This window comes from Mercurialis annua, linkage group LG8 (genome assembly GCF_937616625.2).
Source record: "Mercurialis annua linkage group LG8, ddMerAnnu1.2, whole genome shotgun sequence".
NCBI classification, from domain to species: Eukaryota; Viridiplantae; Streptophyta; class Magnoliopsida; order Malpighiales; family Euphorbiaceae; genus Mercurialis; species Mercurialis annua.
In genome coordinates this window covers 42992261-43017939 of record NC_065577.1, presented here as the reverse complement: position 1 = coordinate 43017939, position 25679 = coordinate 42992261, and the positions used below count along the sequence as shown (strand labels likewise).

The following is a 25679-nucleotide window of genomic DNA, read 5'->3' as shown; positions in this document are numbered from 1 at the left end:
CAGTCATCGACTAGGGCTAAACTAACACCAAAGAGTCACCCAAATTTGTAGACTAAAACTAGATCTAATAATAAAATCTAGATTTATTGAACGTTTTAAAGAAATCTAACTTCGAATGCACGACTGATCACATCTTTTGTGATATATCTGTTCTCTTGAAGATTAACAACAACATCGATATTAACGCAAAACATACATGTACTTGATGAAATCCGTCGTAAGATGTTGCCTATAATTGTTTGAGAGATCCAAGTCGTTTGCACCGCAAAAAACAATTTCATCTCAAAAGGTGAAAAAAACTACTCTTAATTTTGATTAGATTAGATCTAATCTCAATTAAAATACTATGGTAGAAAATAATTTCTAGATTTAGACCAAAATTGGCCAAGAAATAAATTTTATTCAAAAAGTAAAGATAAAAACTATGAAAAAACTAAATTTGAGAGATTGGTGAGATGATTTTTGGCCAAAAACCACCCCAAATGAACAAGAATAAGAAAATTTATTAGGATTTGAGAGTTTTTTCAAAAGAGAGACGGCTAGGGTTTTCTCCGCTTTTTTAGATCAATTAGTTCAATTGGTATTAATGTTAGACAACAAATTGTAGGTCTTGGGTTCAAATCCTCTCATTTTTAGGTCAATTATGAATAAAATTGGATTATACTGGTCCTCATACTTATTCATATTGCATAATTTTACCCTTAATTGATCTAAAAATATATAATATCATAAAAAATGATCAAAAATAAATTATTTATTTGGAGCCATAAGTTTAAGGACCGAATTGTCAGTTCACTTAAAAGTCAAATTGACTAACATATTGGGTTCTCTGTACATTTGAAAACATGGCAAGAAACCGAAAGAAATGAAAAAAACTTCAATTCTCTCTAGCAATTGATCAGCTCAGAAATCAGACTCCGCACCATATTCACATTCATACATAATTATTAATTACACAGTGAAATGATATCACTACTAACCAACATATTCACCAGCAGGTCCCGATTAGATGCAATCCTCTCCATATTTGTCTCAGTACACCCTCACGAAGTCTCACCTCTGCTCCACTCTTCCTCGTGCTTCTTCTTCGTAATCACTCTCTTACCCTAATCTTCAATTTAAATTTGAACTGCATAATAATTTTAATTTGGTTGTGGTTGCAGATTTTAAGTGCGTATTTTGTAGTCTTACCATTACGCGACGAAGGAGCAATTTCGCTTGGATTATCGAATCTACCGAGTCTTTTTGTTGGATCTTTAGCCCTAACATTGATTGCTGCCCCTTTGTCTACTCTCATTTTCTCTCACCCTAATTTCTCTAAATCTAAGGTCATTTTTACTTTCTTTCACTTCTGTTTTACATTTTTATAAGTGTTTGAATTTGGATGCTCTTGAAAATTGCAAGAATTACATCGAATTTCATATTTATTTAGCCACTTTCTCATGTTTGAAAAGCTCATAGTCTGCTAGAATCTAATTCAATAGATGAATTCTAGGCTTAATCATCCAAAACTATATTTACCTTTTTGACTTTTTTCGTTCATGACCACATCCTTTCAAAATTCTCAAATTTTAGTCCATTTTTCAACTTTTAGTTTTAATTGTAGCCATTTGTTCAAATTGAAGTAGAAAAAAGTTAAAAAATGTCTTTTATATTCCTTCATATTGTTCTAATTTACATTTTTGCCATAAAAAATTTCAATCATGAAGCAACATGAAGGGTATATTTGAACCTTTTTTCACTATAATTTTACACAAATGGCTATAATTGGAATTGAAAATTGAAAAACAGGCTAAAATTGAGGATTTTGAAAGATGAGGCCATAAGCGAAAAAAGTCAAAATGTGGGATATTTTGGATGATTAAGCCATTTATTCTGCACCTGGCCTAATGACTGAATTTGCAATTCTCAGTTTTCTATTTCGAAAAAGTTTTTGTTTTTAAGTTGATGTTCTTATACATATGTGTATGGCTTGTAATAGGTGCTTCTTGAAATTCCAGGCTTTACTTTTGATACACAGATTTTTTAGTGTATCACTAGTTGTATTTTTTCTTTTATGGCATTCTTCGTCCGGTGGAATTGCATCGTTGAAAACTAAGGTACTATAGCTGAATGAACGAGTTCTAAGATTTGATATCTTAATTTTTAATCATTAGGTTTCTAACCTTATTTTCTGTTTTGAATTCAATTTGTAGCATACACTTTCCATATCCACTGAACTAAAGGAGGATGTAAAAGTTGATGTTAGTCAGACGGGTTCTCCTACGAGTCCTGACAATTGGGATAACCATGGATGGTATTACATTTCTGTGCGAATTGGTTTATTTCTCTGGGTATTTTTACTAAACATTTTTTTTGCCTTCTGCTTTGTTAGCTTATTGATAAGTATCAACTGTCAAGTAATCAACATAATTTTTTTTTTTTGTTAATTTTCTTAGGTTGCTCTGCTTAATCTTATCACTATCTCTTCAACTTGGGCTAGAGTAATTGATGTGATGGATAGTGAGGTCAGTATTAGCTAACATGGTATATTAAATAGTTTCCAAATTTTCATTTGACATCGTTTTTTCACATCCAGTCAGGTTTAAGACTGTTTGGCTTCATCGGTGCTGGTGCTACACTTGGTCAACTTTTTGGCTCATTGTTTGCCACAGGAATGGCTTGGTTGGGGCCATGTATGTAAGCTATCTCAATAATGTTAAACTTATAATATGAAGCTTTCAGATTCTCGTTTAGTCCTACTCCTATATTGTTTTAACTCGTGCGCTGCTCCTTTGCAGTTTTACTTTTAATTGCAGCGTTATTGATGGAACTTGCGGCACGGGCATCAAAAGGAATCATGAAAGATATTTCTGAACTTCCAGAAGAATTATCTCCAATAAGGTTAACTGTTTCTCAAAAATAAATTCTTTGCCTCAGAATTCTGTAGCTTGCAACCCAGAAATTTTAGTTGTAGTTCTATCCTTTTTAGGGGGTTTGCTCAGCTGGTTTGCAATTTTGATTAGTCGATATATTTTCACGGGCACTAACCTATTATACTATTTGCTCCATAATCAACCCTCCGTGACAAAACCATAAATGTACCTAATTTTGACTGCTCACAGGAACAGACAACGGCTTGCTTTTAGTGATTACTCGTGTAGTCTATTTGTCCATACATAATCTATGTTCTTGATGCATCTGAAAAGTGAAACCTTTTGTTTGTTTTTTCAAGAAGATGACACAAATAATCCTTTTGTTTCCTTCTATTCATCTTTCTTGTTTTCTGACTAAGAGTTTAATCCTGGAGAAAGCATTTTGACATTGTTAACCATTCTAACTCTTGTACTGGTTGGTTTGATGCGTATGATGAATGTGCTTCTCGCATCAATTTGTGCAGAAGGTGATTGGTACAACTGGCTGAAACTAATCTTCATGGAAACGCCGAGGAGGACTTATGAATTAATTTTGCATAGTTGATTTTTGTTATTTATTATTTCCTCAATTTTGTGAATGACTCTTTGCTTATGGTGTGCAGAAAGACTGACCTTGATGGAAAAAACAAGTCTAATGAGCAGACAGAAGCACCTTCTAGTGTACTTTCTCCAAAGTCACCTACATCTCAAGTGAAGCCTCATTTTTCAGCCATCTTAGATGGATTTCGGCTTATACTATCTTCAACTTATCTACTGAATGTATCCTTATTCCTGTGGCTGAGCGCAGTTGTCTCATCTTTCTTCTATTTTCAGGTAAATGTGCAGTTTTTGTCTCACTGAGTAGCTTAGAAATATGACTTTCACGAAAATAGAAAAAATTTAATTATGCTCATGAAAAACAGAGGTAAAAAAAGAGTAAATGGAGAAGAATGCTAAGAAAGGGCTCAGTTGCTTTAGCACCTTTAAGCTTCTCCAAAAACTCATACTCCTGATTTGTTTCTTATGCTTTAGATTTGAGGGAACTAGGAAAATGAGGTTAAATAACTAAATATTTTGGGGATACCATTCTAATGTGGCATGCACTACAATTTAATACATTGTTGGGATCTTTAATTTTAGGGTCACTCAACAGTCAATTAATCTGAGTTTGGTTGGTTGGTTGCCTTTGAGGCTCTGACAAAGTCTCTCTTTAGCAATGACATCTCATTACAAGCTTCTGCTTGGATAGTATACAATGTATATTCTCTAATCGTTAATTTCCCCTATGTCTGTCTGTCTATGTGCAGAAAGTGACCGTAATCGCCATGACTGTTACAAGTTCTCTTGGCAGGAGAAGATTGTTTGCCCAGATAAATAGCTTCATCGCTGTTTTCATCCTTGCTGGACAACTTACTCTAACAGTATGCATGCATTTACTAAATTCTTCCAATGTTCCTTTGATGTTATATCTGGTTGTTACAGTAACAATACCAAAAATACTTCTTGGTGTTCACGAATTAAGGAAACAAATCTCATCGACAGAGATCACTTCATACTTTTTTTTTATTGCCGAGTGCCAAATTAGTTTGGACTTTTTCCCTTGTAATTTATTCTTGTATTTTAAAAAACCTCGTAACATTTTTTTGGGTCAATAAAAAAATCCCATTTTGCCTTTTTCCTTTATCTTTTTTTTTTGGTAGTTTTTTCTTTACATCTCATGGGGGATATCATTTTGACTCATTTTTGGATCCTCAACACTTGGTCATTCACGGAAAAGAAGATCTAAATGACCAATCTTAAATTTTTTGGAATGAAAAGTCTGTTTTTAAATTTATTGGGACTGTCATGATGCTCATGTCATTTCACTATATTATGTGTACTTTATAACCCCTCATTATTTTACTTGTCATGTCAAAAACACAGGGACACATTCTTACTATTGCTGGGGTTACTATAGCTATATGCTCTACTCCAGCTGTTTCCTTTTTAAATTTGATTGCTGTTGCTGTTTGGCCGACATGGGTGGCAGTTGCCGTTTGTGAGACTCTCCGGAAGGTCGGTTACAAGTGCTCATATATTCCTCGTTGTTCCTTTATTTAACACATACATAGGATAATAAAAGAATAGCTTAGACAATTGCATTTCCCACTTTACCATCATCACATAAAATTAAGTTAATCAGGGAAGTTAAAGATCACCCTCGGATCTCACAATCCTATTTTCTCTATGTTGCAGGTGGTTACTTATGTAGTGACCAGGCCTGGAAGAGAACTTCTGTTTACTGTAGTTTCCCAAGAAGAGAAATATAAAGCAAAGGTTTGCAACTTCTTTTATTCGTACCGTCTTGCTCAAGTCAATGGAGAAGTATATTATGAACACTGCATATGTGTGAAAATGCAAGTGTCCTTCCTCCATCCATCTTGTATTTCATCCTAAGGCTGTTTTTTGTCCCCATTCTATGCTATATATGTTTGTGTAATTGTTCCAGAATGAGTTGTTATTTGTTAACCATCGTAAAAACATCATGAAATTCCTAGTAACGGATGAATATAAGCACAGATTACTCTAATCCTGCCTAATACTAAAAGGAAAATGGTAAAAGGATTCAATAATGTAGAAGTAGTTTGAATAGGAGATAGTTATCTGTTTTTCATATGTTGGTAGCCTCATATATAGGAATCGTATTGTCAAGCCAAGAGTGTTGTGTGATCAAGTAGGAAAAATATACCAATTGAGAAGTCCCGCCAGCAGAGTAATTTTCATGTTCTAGTTATCATCTAGTTAGTGCAGCTAATTGTGCCTGGACAACTTCTAATGGACTTGAATTTAGCGAGCAAATGGAAGGTTCTAAGTGTATCATAAATCTATTGCTATGCAATCAGCTTTCAACAGAATATCAAAGTTAAAGGTAACTCCCAGCTGTGATCTTATAAATTTGAAAAATTGTAGAAACAAAATATAGAGAGTAGATGGTGGCAAGTAGCAATGCTTTTAGTGTAAAGACATCACTATTATTTAATATTGTTTCTTTGCAGGGTAGTTGTAATGATTTGAGAATCGAAATATCATGGTGTTTATGCTGCTGCAGGTGTGTATAGATGTAGTAGTTCAACGGCTTGGAGATGCAACAGCAGCTGGAATGTACAAACTACTGTTCAGCACTCTTCATAGAAGGATCTCAACTGTGTCTCTTTACGCATTGCCTGTATGTCTAATTGGTGTTCTCTTCATACTTCTGAAACATTATAGATTCATAATCCCATAGATTTCTAGTTAGTTATTGGAACTCGATTCTTATATCAGCTTAATTCCGTGTAATTCATTTGGTATTCTGAATTATGTTGGACATATTATTGCTAATAAGTTATTTCTATCTAGGAAAATTGAACGCTTGACATTCTCTGTGTTTCAGGTCTGTTTAGTGTGGATAGTTACGGCATTCCATTTGGGACAGCGTCAAGCACAACTTGCCCATCTCCAGAATGTTTGAAAAGTGGCTGCATGCATAAGTTGTTTAGCAGCTGCGAAGACGCAACACTTTTGATATATGTGCAATCATATGATTATACAAGCATTTAATTTAGGGCATTGATTGGAAGAGACATGCCATTGAGCGTCAATGACGGGAGGCGCCCTCTCACCTAATACCCGCTACTAAGGATTGAATTCATATTATTCTGCTTCTTGAAAACACTCGAGAGCCCTTGTAACTAGAGCTGCAATGAATGGCGTGAAGGGTGCCCCTTATCTTTAACATTAAACTAGAAAGAGACGGTTAATGTGAGCCGTTATATTGATTATTAGGCCTTATGATCTGGGCTAGCATAGATATGCATCTAACGTACTGCAATATGATGATTGCAGCTTTATTGTGTAAATTCGAGGTACTTTTGTATGAAGCACAGAATAACTAAGTCAATAGAGCTCAGTTTTTTTCCCCTAAAACTGTAAAAGGCTTCCATTTGTTTTCCTTGCAGCTGCAAAGATTCAATTGACTTCAACTCCATGGAGGGTACGGACTTTTAAACATGCATAACTTCCAATTAGATGTTTCGGGGGACTGACAGTTCCAAATGATGATAGATTCAAAGATTTTTGGGGCATCTAAATCAATCCATTTCCGGTATTAGTATTATCGGAAAATGGATGTAGATACCCAAACTAGCAATTTGAGAAACTAATTTATGCGTATTGTTTAGGAAGTGAAGAAAATTAAATGTATGAATGTTATTGTTCATTCTCCAAGTATTAAGAGACAAAAAGAGAGAATGTGCAGAAGCTAGAATGAGTATTTTTACTTAAGCCAATAATAGACTGCAAAAGAGTCAAGTTTAGTCCTTACATTTTCACTAACACAAGCTTAATTAAGTTACCAAACTTAATAAGTTAAATGATTAGTAAAATAAATAAAATGTGGGATATTATATTATATAATATGTCTCTATAATGAAAAATGGTACCAATCCTTTCCAAATATAATGTATAAAAAAGAATAGAACCCTTTTATTTATTGGCAGAGGTTCCTGAAAGGGCATAGCCCTTAGTCTTGGATCAAACTTTGCTTCCAAAGCTGTTCTTATTTTGCAAGCCCTTCAAAATGGTATCTTTGGAGATGCTGATTTCCTGCTTACCATTGAATACACGTTATCATCGTGTAATATATAACATGGAAACAGAAGTATCGAAATGGAAAATAGCAAAACGCTATTATTTTTATAAAAATAGGTTAGTAATATAGAAAATTGGAGTTTCAAAAGCGTTTCTAAAATTAAAAATAAAACCGCGAAACATAAAACCCGAGAAGTTTTCGTGCAACTTAGATCATGTATAGTTAGGAAACTACCCAGCTAAATCATAGTTATAAAGGATTTGTTTTCCCATATTCATAGTTCAATGCTGAACAAGTAGCTAGCTGCCTCATTGACCAATTATTCACTGGAAGAATTTTGAATTGCTTACCTGAAGGTTCATGTTCCACGGAGGGCGCGAACCCGGTCGCAAATCAAGTTCCTCTCCCAATCTGCTATGTCTGCGAAAGCATGTTCCGGAAGACTCTCAAATGGTTCCTTCCAAGGATCATTCTTGGCAAGATCGTAAGTAGCTCCTTGTATTGCTCTTTTGTTAGGCCCACAAGGTCGTTTTGAAGTTAGTTCATCGTACGCAGAGTTCAGCTGTTCCACAACCGTACACAATGATTAGAGAAATTTAGTGAAATACAATGCATAATTATTCAGGAAAAGTAGTACTAACAGAAGAGGAAGGACCAACATTCATGCTGCAAAACCAGAACATGTAAGCAATCGCCACTGCCGGAGCCCTTCCTAATCCAGCTGTGCAATGAACATAAACTCTGCCTTTCCCTTCAGAAATGGCCCATTCTAATGAAGAAACAGCCTTAGGTAATATGTTTCTCAAGGAATTTGGATCAAAATCTTTTGCCTGAAGATTCAATATTGGTTACCAAATTATATCAGTTTGGGCCAACAAAATAATTTGGTAGAATTCAGACACAAACATGTTCAAGAACAAAAAAGTGAGATCCCTATCAGAAGATAACAATTCAGAGAGTTGCAAATGTTGAAATAATTGATTTTTTCTTACAGGCCGCCTCATGTGACGGACTCCAAGTTCTTGACATCTTTTTCTTATGGACTGCAAGTCGATATCCCAAAATTCAACGTCTGAGTCCTGCTGCAAGTTTAGAATGTAAGCTACATTCTCTTCATTTTTCAGGTGATCTATGTCTTCAGATTTCTGAGGCTGGGATCCCACAATCAGATTGTTGGTTATTAGCGTGTAATTCATACCTGAAGTCATGCATTAAGCAATTAGAGAGCTTAAGCAACAGCAGAACATTGGAAGTTAATCGGGTTATATTCAAACTGCCGATTCTTTAAAGTTATATACACAAAGTAGATCCAAAAATAGGTAACCATTACAACTTCATTTCCAAGTATTTGGATATGACATTTCTCAAAAAGCTTCATATTAAAATTTGAAAACACAGTTTTTCATATAAAGTACTATTAGGAAGTTACTTTCAACTATCGATAATGATTTCCCTAGCTCTCCTCAATCGTCATTGATCACTAAATCTACATGATCTCTACCATAACCTGAGGTTTATAATTGCAGCATTATCCACAAATGGGCCAACCATATCAATATACAAAACATGAAAAAAGTGTTTAATAATAACATGAAAAAGGTTCATAAAAAGGTAGATTATCCTTTACACACAGTATTATAAAAAGTAAAAATTAAAGCTTTATCAGATTCAGATCCATCCCAAGTTAACAAATAATACTCCATCATTCCCAATGCACATCAATTATAACAAAATGTCATGAAAAAATATTGCAGCTAACATCATAATATGCAATAATTAACACTAAACCAGAATTATCAAATGCAATTTATACTTTGGTAATGAGGACTCACTCTCCGGAGCCGAAGCCCAGGATCACTATCAAACCCTGGCCAACAGTCCAGTCCTAACAACTCCATTTTTAAGAAAAGGCGTAGCCGGAATTTGAACCTGCCCCCATGGTGCCCAAATGGTCGAGATTTAGACCACTAGACCAAACCGGTGCACAAGATTTCCATAAAATAATAGCAACTACAGCATAATCTACAGTAATTAACACTAAGCTAATATATAAGCATTGTTCAATCAATTAAATCAAGAGATTAATAAACTGAGTAAAACCAAAATAATACAAAACAAAGACTGACCAAGATCATGATGATACTCATAAGGGTTCCTCATCATCCTCTTCATGGCTGTATTGTAATCTTCCATTCTATGATTTGAGCTCAAAGATGGGTTCTTTTCTTCTGTTAGCTTACAGTCGATCCGACTCATTTTGCACCAATTCTTTGAGATTATGAATTTGAAAGTTGATTTCTTTTTCAAAAACAGGGCTTGTTTTTCATATGGGTAACTGCTAAACACTGAATTAGAGAGGGAAATGCAGTTACTAGCAGCACCAACCATTTTTCTTTTTCACTTTCTGCTAAAGTTTTCTTTTTTCTTGTGGGGTTATTGCCATTGCCATATATCACATAAACCATTTGATTAAAGTGCCATTCTGGTCCTCAAACTTGGGAAGGTGGACCCATATAAATTAACTTTAATAAATTTAACATTTTCATCCTTAAACTTGGTGGGTGGACTCATTTTATCTTGACCGTATGGTTCATTTCCTAAAATTAACCATAGTGCCCCTTAATTCCCAAACAAATTAATTTTAATTATATCAAAAAATGTTAAATATAGAACTCTTAAACAACATTTTTTAAGTTATTATATTCTAATTAAATAAAATAGAATTCAATTAAGAGGAGAAAATTAAATTATTTATGATTTCGAAAAGTATAATGAAGAATAATTTATATATAAAAATTTAAAAGTTTGACAAGACAAAAGAGCTAACTTAGCACAAACTAGCTAATTTTATGTGAAGATGAAATCTAATCTATTTTATGTTATTTCATCTAGAATTATCATTATCAATATCACCATGGAGTTTCTACATGTAATTTAATTTTCATCAAATTTAAATTTAGAATCATAATAGTTATGTCGATGGGCACATATTGCAATTTCATTATCTATAATGTCAATTGATAAAACTTAAATTTCTAGTTTTATCCAACCTTTAACCACCACTTAATTGATGATACTAAAATATCATTTGGATCAAGAGATTTTAAAAGAATTAAATTCATAAATTTTGTATAATATATAAATTTTATTAGAATTTATTGCTTATTTAGTATTAAAAAATGAGTATCCATAAATTTTTGATCTATTTTCATTTAATTTCACCTTTTAGATGAAAAGTTGAAATTCATCATTTCTCTAGATGATAAATTGTGTCAATATTTAATTATTCTAAATATATTTTTATTCATTTGTGAATTCTATATTTATTTCAAAGCTGAAATTCATAAATTTTATATTTTATTAATTTAAAATTTTAAGAATTTAGTAAAAATTATGAATTTAAAAATTCTCTTATTCAAACTGTGGTAAAGTAATATGAGAATCCAAAAAGTGCATAATATTCATATATATCATCTTTATTTGTTCTTGATTTATGATTGGATAGGTAGATGCACGTTCCATGTCATACCAGGTAAAGAATATGTTCTTTAATATCCATAACTTTTCTTCATATTATTTTGCCAGCAAACCAAGAATCATTTATTCAAGAATTATAAACATAATGATTTTTGAAGCTAAACAAATGTTTATTCTTCTATTTCTGAATTGATTTGTGGATTAGTACTAATTTAGAATCCAAAAATCAACACGTGTGTGCTTCTTGTAATCACATTTCTGAGTGCTATTCATTGGAAATGGACAGTAATAATTTATCGATTTTTAAACAATATACTACAATTTTTAAATAATTTAACTAATAAATTTATTAATTTATTGAATTTTAAATATTAAAAAATCGATTATAATCCTTTATCTCAAGCCTCAAGATATAGAATTTAAAAAAAATTACAATTAATTTTTTTTTTAATATATACCAATTACTCCCACCAATTTTTGTTTACTTAGTTAAAGGCGGAATTAACTTTTTTTTTTAACGAGGGGATGATAGAATTTATTTCAGATTGTACCACATTTAAAAGTTAATATTCAAATTAAAATAGAATTATATGATTTGATAATCTTTAGAATTTATGATAAGAAAAAATATTATATTTTTCATAGTCTATATATAAAAATATACCAAAAATAATTTAATTCTCTTCTATATTCTGGAAAAATATAAAATTTAGTAAAAAAAAAGACATTAACAATGCTAACATCTACTCACCATTATTATACACGTTTTTTATATTTGCAACGTTCATTATAGTTATGCACTTAATTATTTTATGGAAAGGTTGAAATATGGACAATGGTACGTAGAGAAGACAATTTAAGTTTAGTTTTATTAATTTGTCAATTTTTAATAGTAATAAGAGTATGATAATAGTCTTATTGTGTCAAATTCATTGCCTCACCATTTCCATATGCCAAATAAATTATTTGTTATTTTATTCTTGTTGTTAAATATTTATCACTAATTTCCAGAAAAGAAAGTCAAGAAAAGTGTAATTTTAATAAAGAGAATAAAACATACACGAATTTTAAACAAAGATTATTTATTCAATCCCTTTGTTTTTGTTTCATTCTCTTTTTTGAGATATTATAAAGTGTCTTTTTTTCTATATATTTTATTTACTCAATGTTTCAATGAATTCAATCCCACTCGATCGTCGTATTTTTTGTAATACAGTATTCATGTAATTATGTGCTCATTGCTATTTTAATTTGGAAAAAAACGCAAAAATGACCCTAATATTTAAGCCTATTCTCACTTAATGAAATATATTCCAGATATTGCCATTTTAAGAAAGAACACTTCGAATTTCACTAAATTGTGGAGTATTCAAAATGTCTTGGTTGGAAAAGGAAAGAAGCATATAAGTAGTCCTTAACAAAACTTTTCATACATTTTCACTTATTCACTTATTCTAAGAATAAAAAATCATGTTTCAATAATATAACATTGGATCCAACAAGTAGTAGTATAGTGGTGTTTGAATATTATTAAATATGTTCATTCAATATTTAAATTTATATAATTGAGTCTTAAAATACTTTAACATATTTAATCTATCACTACATGAAATTTCTTATTCATTGATTTGTATAAAAAATTCTCGAGTATGATAAATTTGAGAGCATGAATGAATTTCAAAAATGACACAAAATTCTAAATACCCAACCAAAAATCAATCACATAAATATATACAATCTCTTCTATAAATCCCAAATTAAATACCCAATTTCCTATTTCATTTCTTGAATTTTCCCTTAAAAGAATTAATATGTGAACATATAATCTAACCAAAAAAAAATACCTAAACTTCAATCTCAGCCGCTTTCACCCCCGTATGATGATCCGCCGTCCCGTTGGCATCCCGGCGGCGAGAACTCCGGCCACGGAGCTTAGCCAAAAGGTCAGCACACCAATCCAACAAATGTAAAGCAACATAAGTGGCAATGCCTCCGATCAAACCATAAGCAATAGAATAGGTGACGGGCATTAAAAGCAGCGTCACGAAAGCTGGTATAGCTTCTCTCATATCATTCCACTCTATTTCCACAACTGCCCTCATCATTAAAACTCCTACCAATATTAGTGGGGGCCCAACGGCCCATGATGGTATCGATGCTAATAACGGCGTGAAAAAAAACGCCAGCATAAAATAAGCTGCTGCCGTCAACGCCGTTAGTCCTGTCCGTCCACCTTCCCGGATACCGGTAGACGACTCTATAAAAACCGTCACCGGCGACGTACCGAATAGGGAGCCGACTATAATAGCGGTGGCGTCGGACATGAATGCAAAATATTGACCCTCGAAATTACCTGCGTCGTCTAAAAATCCGGCGAATCTTGCCATGGAATATAACGTACCAGTCGTGTCTAAAATGTCAACGTATAAAAATGTAATTAAAGCTTCCCAAAAATACCCTTTACCTATGCTTTTAAAACTCAATGCGCCAGCTGTACTTTTAATCACATGCACATCAACCACCTTCTTAAAATACTCATAAGCAGAATTTCCGGCGACGGTGTCAGGAAACGCCGTTACGCTAGTGTTACGGAACCATGAAACCGCCGTTACAAACACAATTCCGTAAATTATAGCGCCTTTAATGTTCTTCACTAAACAATAAGCAATAATGACAAACCCGACTATCCCTAGCCATAGGGTCGGACTCTCCATTCGGTCCCGGACGCATGAAATATCGCCGGAAACTGTCCCGCCGGGGATGACTGAGATAGTGCCGTTTGCTAAAGATGTTACCGGAGCTAACATGGCACGTGAGTATCTCGGGCAGCCACCGAGTGTGACCAGAGTTGACGAGCTATACCCGATTAACCCGATTCCTTGGTTGCTTTGTAAGCCGATGAATGCAAGAAAAAGTCCGATACCGGCGGAGGAGCTAATCCGAACGGGTTTAGGAACGAGTTTAGCTAACTGAGCTCGTAATCCGATGGCGGAGATAGCTAGAAATATTAAACCTTCGATGAAAACGGCAGCTAATGCACTCTGATAAGAAACATTACCGGAGCCGTGAAACCCAACGACGGTGTAAGTAAAATAAGCGTTCGTTCCCATTCCCGGAGCTAAAGCTAACGGCAAGTTAGCAAAAGCACCCATAATAACACAGCCAATTAGCGATGAGACAACCGTCGCTACTATTAGGTCTTTACGTATTTTTTCTAAGCAAGAAGCGTAACCAGGGTTTACCGGATCAAATTTGCAAGAAACGTCCGGCTGAATGATTTGCAGAGACGGACCAGTACAGTTCGAGAGCGGGATTACTGGGTTAGAACAGAGGGGGACACAGTCAGCGATGGAGCAAGTGCCGCCACTGTCGGCGAGAATGGAAGCGTTGACGGCGAGAATATAAGCCATAGTGAGAAAAGTGGCGGTTCCGGCACGTAACTCAGTGGTGAAAGTTGAGTTTCTTTCGGTGAGTTTGAATCTTTTGCCGATTGCGGATTTGGCTACGTAGTTGTTGAGTCGTGTTAGTGGTTTTTGTTGATGATGTGGTGGCGGCGGTGGTGGTAGTGGTGGTGGAGATTCAGTCTTCATGTCGATGATCATGAAAAGATATTTGAGTGGGGGTTTTTGATTACACGTTTATGAAAATATTTATAGATATACAGAGCAAGAGATAGAAAGAGAAAGTTGGTTGTATGTATGTAGATTCAAAGGATGGGATCTCACCTGGTGTTTTGTTTAGTTATAAGGAAAATGTAAGATAATTTTATATTTCTATAACTTTTAATGTTTTTTAAATGTCTATTTTAAAATAAATTTTAAGGCTAAATTCATCACAAGTCCCTTGTACTTTATCACTTTTGTTCGGAAAATTTGTATTTCAAAAATATTATTTTCCCAATCCCTCTATTTGACATTTTTGTGGTTTTAATATCAGCCTTTTACGTGTTTTACTTACCAAAATGGGTATTCAAATAGAAATTGACAATGATCATGAAGATAATATGTTTAACCTCGAGATGAATTTAGTCTAATTTTAACGGTTTAGCCGATTAATTTTGCAAATTGAAATAATTATATTAAAAATATGATTGATCTGATATGAATTAATTATATATATTTACTTAATTAGTTTAGATAGAATTTTTTTATTATTTTAATTAAATTGAAATTTAAATGTAATTATATCTCAAATTGTCAAATTGTGGATCAAATTAATTTAAACTTTTTGAGAGATAAATTATATCTCAAAAGTTAAAATTTTGGATTTATAAAATTATTTTACTAAAGAAACAAAGTATTTTAATATCCTTAATTTTGTCTTGATTCTATTTTATTTATAATTTTTTATATATAATATCAAATCGAATCGAACTGATTTTTTTAACATTATCAGACTGGACTGACTAAATTTATTGGTCTGGCCGGTTTCAACTTTTTGCATAATCCTACTTCTAGGTGATGGATTTTACTATATGAATCTTGAGAAATTCTTAGGTAGACTCAGTCCACCACGTCATCCGTGGACTAAGCCTATCATATAATGACACGTCATTAAAATGATAGCAATCTTGTAAATTCGTTTAGTACTTATTTACAGTTTTGAATAGTAATATTGCAAGATTGCCATCATTTTAATGATATGTGATTATGTGAAAGACTTAGTCTATGGATGACGTGGTGAATTGAGTCTACCTAAAAAAATTTCACGAATCTTTTAGATTTTAGACACCTAACCATTACTACATAATAGTAGATTAATTAAGATACTTTACTTTTTGGCACGGAATAAAAAGATTGGTATATAATTTAATAGCAAACATTTAATTTTCTGGGTAGGTGGATAGAACAGATATAGAATGAGTACATAATTTCGAAGTAATAGTGTGAAACAAAATGGGCAGCTAAATTTGGAAATATTGACATCAGAAATTTGATGAACCTAATTCGCCACTAATTCTCTTACATCACGTAAACATCACAATTATTTTTCTCCACAAAAATCGTGGATCATGCAAAACCATTATAGTCAAGTTTTTGGGTTTATATATATCAAAACATTAATTAGATGTTTATAGATATAAATTAAAAATTGATCATCCCCATCGTGTTTAATTAGCTAGCTAGTCTTTGCAAATGCAAAACATAATATCTAATAACTATGTATAATATTGGATGATCAACATAGTGTGGATCGTATTATTATATTCAGAGTTGGAATTAAGAGCGAAATATAGGGGTTATAATCTGCGCTTATATGAACATCAATTGTCCAAAAAAATTAATTACAAGGAAAATTGTCGGTTGTTTTCAATTACTTTCTTATATTTTCTTGTCTTATTTTATTATTCTCTTTTATTTTTCGGGTTTTTATTCTTTTATTCTATAATTTAATTAAAAGGAAAAGATTGATGACTAAAAAAGATTAGGCCTACAAATTTTGTGTGTGAAAATATAGTAATGGCTTTGTGGGGGCTATATAGTTTATAGAGCATTAGAGTTAGCCAACTTTGTAGTGTAGGCAATAAGAGACATTGACAATTCCTAGTTTGACTCCCTATTTGTTTGTATTTATTTTTCTCCAACTTCAAATAATGTGACCTCTTGTTTTTAATATCCTTATCTTCTTTAATAAATCCTTTGTTGAAGTACAATAAAGATCCAAAATTTCTTTCTTAAACCCGATTCATGTTTCATTGACAGACTCGATCAATAGATAATAAATAGAAAATATTATATAATTTCACTAATTTTTATTTTTTAACACCTGACTAGTTTGATTCCGTGAATAAAATATAAACCGGGTCAAATAATTTCTCTATCGGGGAATTTCTTACTCGACTTAATGACCCAAATTCAAAAATTTCTTTGAATTTAAACTCACAGATATTAATTTCTCTATAAAATTTTGAAAACGCTTTTTCTCAAATAGAGCTTGGTTTTAGTTTTACTACTAATATACTTGAGGGCTAAATGTCAACTATTAGGTAAAAGTTGGATGGTATCTAGGCTAATCTTTTCTTCCAAATTGTAGGACCAAAATACACTTAATCCTTAGTTCCTTACTTTACATTAAAATAATTCTCCTGCATTATGATAATCTGATCAATATTTCTAAATTAAGTTAATCTTAATTAAAAATCAACCATATTTCAAGGATCTGATACCTAAACAGATTCCAAATTTGCTTAAATACGTAAGACCTTAAGAATTTCAAAGCTGTTACTCAATTAAAACAAGCTGTGGCTTAGTTGAACTGCCCATATATTGTGGGTCAAAACTAATATAATTATTAGTATCCAATTGTCAATCCTCTATTGAACATCTTTACCCCATGTGATTAATAATTAATAATTACTAATTAATCGAATTTATATGTATCCATACATGATTCCTTCTGTTATTCATGTTTTCTTATTTCCTAATATGTTATGATAATTAAATTTATGAATTGTTAATTTTTTTTTTAAAAAGGCTAGTACTTTATAATTTTTATAGTTTTTCATTAACAATATAATTGATGGTCCAAATCCGGAAACTCTATATCCAGACACAATATATGTTACTAATAAAGGATCTGTTTAGTTCAGTTGTCACAGTTGTTGTCGCGACCTATTAAACATGTTTAGTTCAACGGTTTGATCATCTCTGACTATTGAACTAAACATAGTTGATATGTTATCTACGTCCTAAAATTTTATCTACGGATACGAAATTTATCGATAACGAAGTGATTATTCCCCACGGAATCTTGATTTTTGAGAACAATTAACTCTTGTTTTTCAAGAGACATGAGTAATTAATTCGATTGAAGGACTAACAATCTTAAAAAATGAAGAAGTAATCTCATCCAGACAAGACATGACATGCGGAAAAATAGATGGATCCAATCCAACATTATTGGAGTAACGTCAACTTGACGAGACTGATGTCCTCATTAATCGGACATTGTCCTATCTTCTATTCAATGCTTCATCTACTTCTCCCAGACACCACCCTATACATGCATATATATGTTATATAAATCGCCATCGGTAAAACCGTAAAAGAGTAAAAATACCGGTTAGGCCAATTACCGACAAATTATGAGATTGTTCTTCAAATTTGAACTAGTTTGTCATAAAAATAATTTAATTATGACAATATAGTTGATTCAAATATGAAATTATTAAATCAAATTGTGAATTATTATAATTAAAGATATATGTGAAAATTTCATGAATTATTGATGTGGATATAATAATTGATGTTGCATATATTTAAAGGAAACTTACCCATAAAGACAATGGCCAACTTTTGTAGAGATGTTCACTTTATGAATCCTATCCTCATTTTCTGCTGCATTTGGTAAAAAGGCTTCTAGCTTTTCTTTCTTGTTTTCAAATAATAAATGCATATCTCCATGATGCAAGTGAGGCATTATTACTTCAATTCAATGTACCTCAGCTCTATTACCAAACCTATCATTTTCTTCTCAATGAGAAAATACTTACTTCCTCTGTCCGAAACAATAGTTCATTTTCTTCTTTTCACACAGTATAAAAAACGCAATTAAATTCTAACTTTTCATAATTTTATCTTTATTTTTCCTATCACACCCTTATTAAATATTATGTCTAATTTATTTTTTAGACTAATAGTAATAAATGATAAACATTAAATAAGAATAAAACGGAAAAATCAACACTTTAAGTTGTGATTCACAAGAAATGTGGACAACCGTTTGGGACAAAAAAAATAAGTGGACTATTATTTTGAGATTGAGGGAGTATATTTTTTTATTCCAAAATTAATTTTTTCCTCTTAAAATATAATTATACAAGTAGCCCAATTAAATATATTTGTAATACATTATATTGTTTATCATGCTTGTACATATAATCACTAAAACAATAATTTCAATAGTCTGGTCCGGCAATCTTGCAAGTCTTTGTTATTATATTAAAATAATAAATAAAAAGAATAAAAGATATAATTGATAAAATAAAATAAAAAAATTCTAGTAACTTAATTTTATGATAGAATTGCCAATAATTAAAAAAATCATTAAATTCTAATAACTATCTATCTAATTCTACAAAAAAAATTGTATATATGTTATTACTAAATATTTTATTGCAGATAATTTTATAAATAAAATTCCTAATTATGGATCACTAAAAATAATACAATTCAATTAATTATAATTTATTTATTTTTATAATTGAACACCAGTCTCAATTTGTTAAAAAATTTATAGTGATTTTTTTTTTAACTCAAAATCTAACATGAATGTTGCCACTAACCTAATATTATTAATTTAGTGATCAATTACCTTTATCTTTCTCCTAACCTTTTTTTTGGTTGGCCAATACTAATAGTATAAATAAGAATAAATTGCAGAAAGTGATCATCGAAAGAGAGATGACAATGGCTTTTCTTTACCTCTATGCACATCCAATTATTTGAATGCAAAACCACAAAGAGATCACTCGCCATTTCTTGACCTAATTTTTACCACTGACTATGGCTATTAGTTGTGAGTAAGCAAACGGTCGGTTAAACCGGTTATATATTTTATGAAGTTTGATTAAAAGTTTTGATTATTCAGAGTTTTAAATTTCGATTTATCAAATTAATCAAATATTTTTATTTATTTATTTATAATTATTATTGTTGATATATATTTTTGTTTAACCAAATTAATTGGCTAATTCGATCGGTCCGGTTTACATATTTAAAATTTCGGTTAATTCAATTAAATCAATTTTGGATAAATTTAATATTTTATTAAATTTGATTAATCTAATTTTAGATAAATCTGTCAATTCTTATATTGTTTTCTCACCCCCCTAATCATTAAGGAATAAATCCAAATGGATTTTCCATAAAGCTTGTTAGCTAATGAGCTCAATCAAAAGATATGGCCAACAATTCACATCTTAACATGCAAAATTTGCTCCCACATATACAAAAGATAAAAACATCACTAACTTAATAATACATATATTTTTTTCCAAGTTATAGTTTCCAAAAACTTAGTGTTCCTTTCTCTTTTTTTTGTAGTAGTGAATATCTCTTTCAATGTTGAGAGAAAGTGATGGAAATAAAAGACAGATTAGAAGAGTTATTATTAAATTTTGATTAACAATGGCAATTTGATGCATGCTTAGTTGGACCCATGTTATGCCCACTTGTATCATAATGACATTTAATTAGTGCCACAACACTAATTTAATTATACATCTCAATTCAATGTCATGAAATGAATTTCTCTATTCCTCATCTCATTCATCAATTAAGAGTGCGCGTTCGGTCTGAAGCAAAATTTATTTTTATTCAAATCAAAGCAAATCAGCTTGTCTGTATTAGTTAATTTAGTCGATTTTTCAATTCAATTTGATTTATATTAAAATTCGACATAATTTTTTATATATTTAAAACCGTATAAAGGTAAAAATCAATTTTTGTAGTGTTAAATTGAATCAAATTTCAAATTTTTTGGTTTGGTTTGATTTTTTGAACATACTATGTGGATGTGCATTACTTGACAACTTTGAAGCATTAATTAAGTGGGTCTTTAATCTTTTGTTTCTTATTCCTTAATCATTAAGGGCCTTTTACTGAATCCTAACTTTAATTTAGACAAAAAGGATAAGAAATTCAGTTCAAATGATGACACAATTAGATAAAACAAATGTTAATTTGCATAATTGGCCCACAATTTCTAATTGTGAGACTTGAATGGTCCAGAAACATAGAGATGTCTTTATTTTTCTTTAATAATTTCTATATTTTTCTGCCATTTTTATGTTCAAAAGCAAAATCAAAGGTCTCTTTGTTGGTTTCTTTTGGTAGTGAAAGGTGATGTGAGGTGAAAGTACAAGACTTAATATTCAAGTTGTTTTCTTTTATTTATTCTCAATTTTTTTCATTTTCTTGGGTTAGGGCATTTAAGAAAATTATCCCAATCTTTTTGTTTTAATTTCCTTCTAAATATTGTTAAATATCCGGAGATCCTTCACCACTTATTTATTTAAGAATTCATATATACTTGACACGCATCATGTGAATTGTAATTTTTTTTCATAGATAGCATATATTATGTAGTAGTATAGGTAGGATGGTACAAAAATCGAACCAAAATGAATAATTAAACCCATAAACTCGATACGGTTTGGTTTGATAATAAAATATTTTTGGTTCCATCCAATTTGATACTGAAAAATCTTTAATATAATTTCAACATAAACTGAACTGAAAAATCAAATTTAACTGACTGATCCGTTTTGAAAATATTAGAATCTTGTAAATTCGGTTTGATTTAGTTTGAAACAAGACACTAAGTTTCAAAATGAATGCACATTATAAAGAGTAATTTTATACAAATGATTGTCCCTTTGTTCGAACCGTCTCTAAACTTTAATTTATACGTGACAATCTTTAAATTTTCATTTAAGTAATTTGGTTGTTCCAAATATTATTTATACGTTTTACGTGATGTGCTAATTAGAGTCCTATATGGACATCTAAAATTGCCACTTGACGTTGCGTGATAAATTAGAACTTTAGCCCTCCATATAAAATCGATAGAAAGGCATAAATAAAAGCATTGGCAATCACGTTATTAAATGAAAATACCCTACCTTTAAGATGTACTTAATTAATTCCAAAGATAACTCGTAGGCTAATCTTTCATTAATACATTTAATCTTCTGCTTAAACATCTGGCATTAATTGAATCACTTATCTAGCTACATTGATTCTACCACTAATTCGATTTTTAAAATACCAGAGTAAGATACACCAATAAATTAAATTTGGATGATTAGAAATGAAAAAAAGAACACGTAAGAATGTGAATAAAACCTGAAAAAAGAATCGGTTGATTGGTGTAAAGGCAAAAATTGGAAGTATAGTATCAAAGTATCTTGATGAGTTAGCAGGTTTATGAGGCAAACCAATTTGTAAATATTGAGTTATTAAAATTAAATTTGGACCCACTAGTTTGTTCTGAAACAAGTGGCCAATTTCAATTGTTGGCAAACTCAAAATAATGATGGAATACTTTGTGTATGCATAAGAATATTAGCCATTTAAATGTTAACAAAATCTTGAATGAATGATGATGATTTTGGTAAGTGGAAGACACTTATGATTAGGGGTGTGAAAAAAAATCAAACCAAACCGACAAATTCAGTTTGATTTGATATTAAAAATTTCGACTTTTCATTTAGTTCGGTTTGAATATAAAGAATTTAGTTTAATTTTAATATAAACGGAACCGAAAAAAAAAATGGACAGAATTAACCGGTTTCATTTTAAAAAAATAAAAAATATTGATTTGATTCAGTTTGATTTTAACCAAATACACACAACTACTTACAAAATCTGAAACTTTTAATTGCCTTCAATAATGCCGCATCATTAACACGCAAGTCTATTTTAACATAAAATTTTACTAACAACATGTACTTTACCTTTATGAAATTAAAATTCATATATAGTCCAATAACAAATTGAAATATAAGAATGAGAGACGAGAATTTAAATATTGTCACGCAAAATTTTCTCATTTTTTTTAACTAAAGTATGATTAGCTAGTGAGATATTACTGTTAGATGGTCGAACATATATTTAATTCGATGGAAATCAAAGTAACAGCATGCAGACCGAACTCGAACTCGTGACTTCTGAAATACATTTGGAGGATCTAGCCACTGGAACTATGCCTAACTTGCCACACTTTTCTTTGGAATGAATCATGTAGCCAAGAGAACACTTTTGTGCATTTAATTTTATAGCCAAAAACATTGTATAGACATGTGGGCTCATCATTGCTTTGCATTGTTTCTATATCAAAATTAGTGGCTTATTTGATACATGAGCAATTCTAGGTTTCTAAAGAAAGAGTAAAAATTAGGCACAATCATGTAAGTTATGGAAGTACAGCTTATAAGGGTTTAGGGTCTCAATATGCAATGATTAAAACTTTAAAGAGAATACTCAAACTTTAATTATGAATAAATTTGATGATGCATTGCTTGCCTCATACTATGTCAAACTATTATAGTTCTCTCATATACTATTTGAAAGGGAATTAATTAATTTTTGAATCGAAACTTTCCTCTTTTGTAAATTGCAATAAATTTTTAAATTTTTACAATCATGTTTTGATTTGAACAATTTGTCGTAATAATGTCTAAATTTTTGCATCCCACTTTTGAATTTCAAATGTTTTTTTTTAAAGAGTTTTTAAACCCCATAAATAGAATTCATTCATAAAGATTAAATTACATAATGAAAGTCATATCACAAGACTAAAATATGATCTTTTAATTTGTAGATCTAGAAAATACTAACAACCTATGATACAAATTAAGTAAATCGAAGGAGCGGCAAATCTATCCATAGATTCCGCATATATTTTTACCGAACGAGAAGCTAGACTTCCGTTGGAGCGGGACTTGGATATGTCCTTTACTCCGATAAACCGGCCACACCCGACCCGCTTGATCCTTTGAAGGTTTGTTTTTCCGATCATCTTCGTCAATAAAATTCCAAGAAGATAGATTGATAGCCCTTCAAATCTTAGATCTACAAGAGATTACCTTAAAAGTCCGAACAATCGCTAAAAAGTCTTGAACGATCTAAGAATACAAACCACAAAACCCTATAACTATATAGAAACTCTTACAAAAAAAGATAAAAATTCTTACCGGAGTGATAGTATTCATAGCAAAAAGGTCTTATTGAGATGAGGATTAAATTATGTATTACTTATTATTCATGGACGGAGAGGAGGTGAATTCCGATTAAAATCGGAAATCACCTTCTCCCACCCTTCAAGGTATGAAGATGGAGAAGAAGTTTTTAGAGAGAAGAGGGAGCTATTTTTTAGAGAGAGTATATATATATATATATATATATATATATATATATATATATATATATATATATATATATATATATATATATATATATATATATATATATATATATTATAATCTTAAACTCCAAAAGAGCTTTCACACAATTTCGCTAAGTGTCTTCTTATATTTCATCCACGTGTACAACTATATTTATATTTATTTTAATTCTTATTTATATAATTTAATTAACTATGTCTTAAAAACACAATAAATTTATAGTTATGAAATTCAAAGAGTTTAATATAAGTTATAAAATTTGAAGAGTTTTGTTTAATTATTTACTTTTTTAAAACGTACTTTGATTAAAAACGCAATTTTAAATTAAAAAAAAAGGTTTAAATCCATTGCATTTTAAAAAAATTAAAATTATGAAATTAAAATTTAAAGAAAGAAATTTTATTAAAAAGATAATTTTAAATTTAAAAAACACAGGTTTAAATCCATTGTGATATAAAAAAAAAATTAAATTTAAAGAGTTTTTTTTATACATCATTAATGTTACAAACTATGAAATCAATTATTATTTTTAGTTAGTTATAAATTTAATTACTTGTAAGTTTTTTATTATGAAATTTTAAAAGTTTTTTATATTATTAATATTTGTAAGTTATGAATATGAAAAGACTATTTTTCTATATATAAATAAGAAACATCAACCAAATTTTATATATATAATTTTTTTATCTTATATACGTGTATGCACTTGGATACTAAAAAAAAGGTATGTATTTTTCATCTTTTCAAATGACAAAATATATTTATATTTCACAAAAAATAAAATTACGTATAATTAATTTTTTATATTTGTGCTCAATTGGTGTTTTTATTATAAAAGAAAAAAAAACACGCATATATATTAAAAAGATAATTTTAAATTTAAAAAATAAAGGTTTAAATCCATTGTAATATTAAAAAAAATTAAATTTATAGAGTTTTTTTCATACATCATTAATGTTACAAACTATGAAATCAATTATTATTTTTAATTAGTTATAAATTTAATTACTTGTAAGTTTTTTATTATGAAATTTTAAAAGTCTTTTATATTATTAATATTTGTAAGTTATGAATATGAAAAGACTAATTTTCTATATTAAAATAAGAAACATCAACCAAATTTCATATATATAATCTTTTATCTTATATACATTTATGCACTTGGATACTAAAAAAAAGTATGTATTTTTATCTTTTCAAATGACAAATATATTTATATTTCACATAAAATAAAATTATTTATAATTAATTTTTTATATTTGTGCTCAATTGGTGTTTTTATTATAAGAGAAAAAAAACACGCATATATATTAAAAAGATAATTTTAAATTTTAAAAATAAAGGTTTAAATCTATTGTGATATAAAAAAAATTAAATTTATAGAGTTTTTTTAATACATCATTAATGTTACAAACTATGAAATCAATTATTATTTTTAATTAGTTATAAATTTAATTACTTGTAAGTTTTTTATTATGAAATTTTAAAAGTCTTTTATATTATTAATATTTGTAAGTTATGAATATGAAAAAGACTATTTTTCTATATATAAATAAGAAACATCAACCAAATTTCATATATATAATTTTTTATCTTATATACATGTATGCACTTGGATACTAAAAAAAAGGTATGTATTTTCGTCTTTTCAAATGACAAAATATATTTATATTTCACAAAAAATAAAATTATTTATAATTAATTTTTTATATTTGTGCTCAATTGGTGTTTTTATTATAAAAGAAAAAAAACATGCATATTGTTAATTTATAGTTAGAAAGCATTATTTGAA

The 25679-nt window shown here is 30.2% G+C and overlaps 3 protein-coding genes across 7 annotated transcripts; 1 reads left to right on the top strand and 2 right to left on the bottom strand.

Moving 5' to 3' along the window:
• Positions 1-817: 817 nt before the first annotated feature.
• On the top strand, positions 818-6839 carry LOC126660307 (uncharacterized). 4 transcript variants are annotated; one of them, XM_050353726.2, is made up of 13 exons: positions 820-1089; positions 1164-1328; positions 2001-2099; positions 2196-2333; positions 2439-2507; positions 2579-2675; positions 2781-2883; positions 3518-3728; positions 4202-4315; positions 4818-4949; positions 5130-5210; positions 5983-6099; positions 6307-6839. In XM_050353726.2, the coding sequence occupies exons 1-13, from the start codon at positions 964-966 to the stop codon at positions 6382-6384; spliced, it is 1530 nt and encodes a 509-aa protein (XP_050209683.1). In that variant the 5' UTR covers positions 820-963; the 3' UTR covers positions 6385-6839. The 4 variants fall into 4 exon arrangements, with proteins under 4 accessions (XP_050209685.1, XP_050209684.1, XP_050209686.1 ...); XM_050353728.2 differs by lacking the exon at positions 6307-6839 and having other exon boundaries at positions 818-1089; positions 5930-6099; XM_050353727.2 differs by lacking the exon at positions 6307-6839 and having other exon boundaries at positions 818-1089; positions 5130-5290; positions 5983-6072.
• A 458-nt stretch (positions 6840-7297) lies between these two features.
• Positions 7298-9936, bottom strand: LOC126660310 (phosphoglucan phosphatase LSF2, chloroplastic). Of its 2 annotated transcripts, none has more exons than XM_050353730.2 (5): positions 9630-9936; positions 8496-8701; positions 8145-8333; positions 7854-8065; positions 7298-7517 (listed from the first exon to the last, which is right to left on the bottom strand). In XM_050353730.2, the coding sequence occupies exons 1-4, from the start codon at positions 9889-9891 to the stop codon at positions 7862-7864; spliced, it is 861 nt and encodes a 286-aa protein (XP_050209687.1). In that variant the 5' UTR covers positions 9892-9936; the 3' UTR covers positions 7298-7517; positions 7854-7861. The 2 variants fall into 2 exon arrangements, with proteins under 2 accessions (XP_050209687.1, XP_050209688.1); XM_050353731.2 differs by having other exon boundaries at positions 8163-8333; positions 9630-9933.
• Positions 9937-12651: 2715 nt separating this feature from the next.
• On the bottom strand, positions 12652-14698 carry LOC126661454 (adenine/guanine permease AZG1). Its single transcript, XM_050355307.2, has one exon. It carries the CDS (start codon positions 14580-14582, stop codon positions 12825-12827), a length of 1758 nt encoding a protein of 585 aa, XP_050211264.1. The 5' UTR covers positions 14583-14698; the 3' UTR covers positions 12652-12824.
• Positions 14699-25679: the final 10981 nt, after the last annotated feature.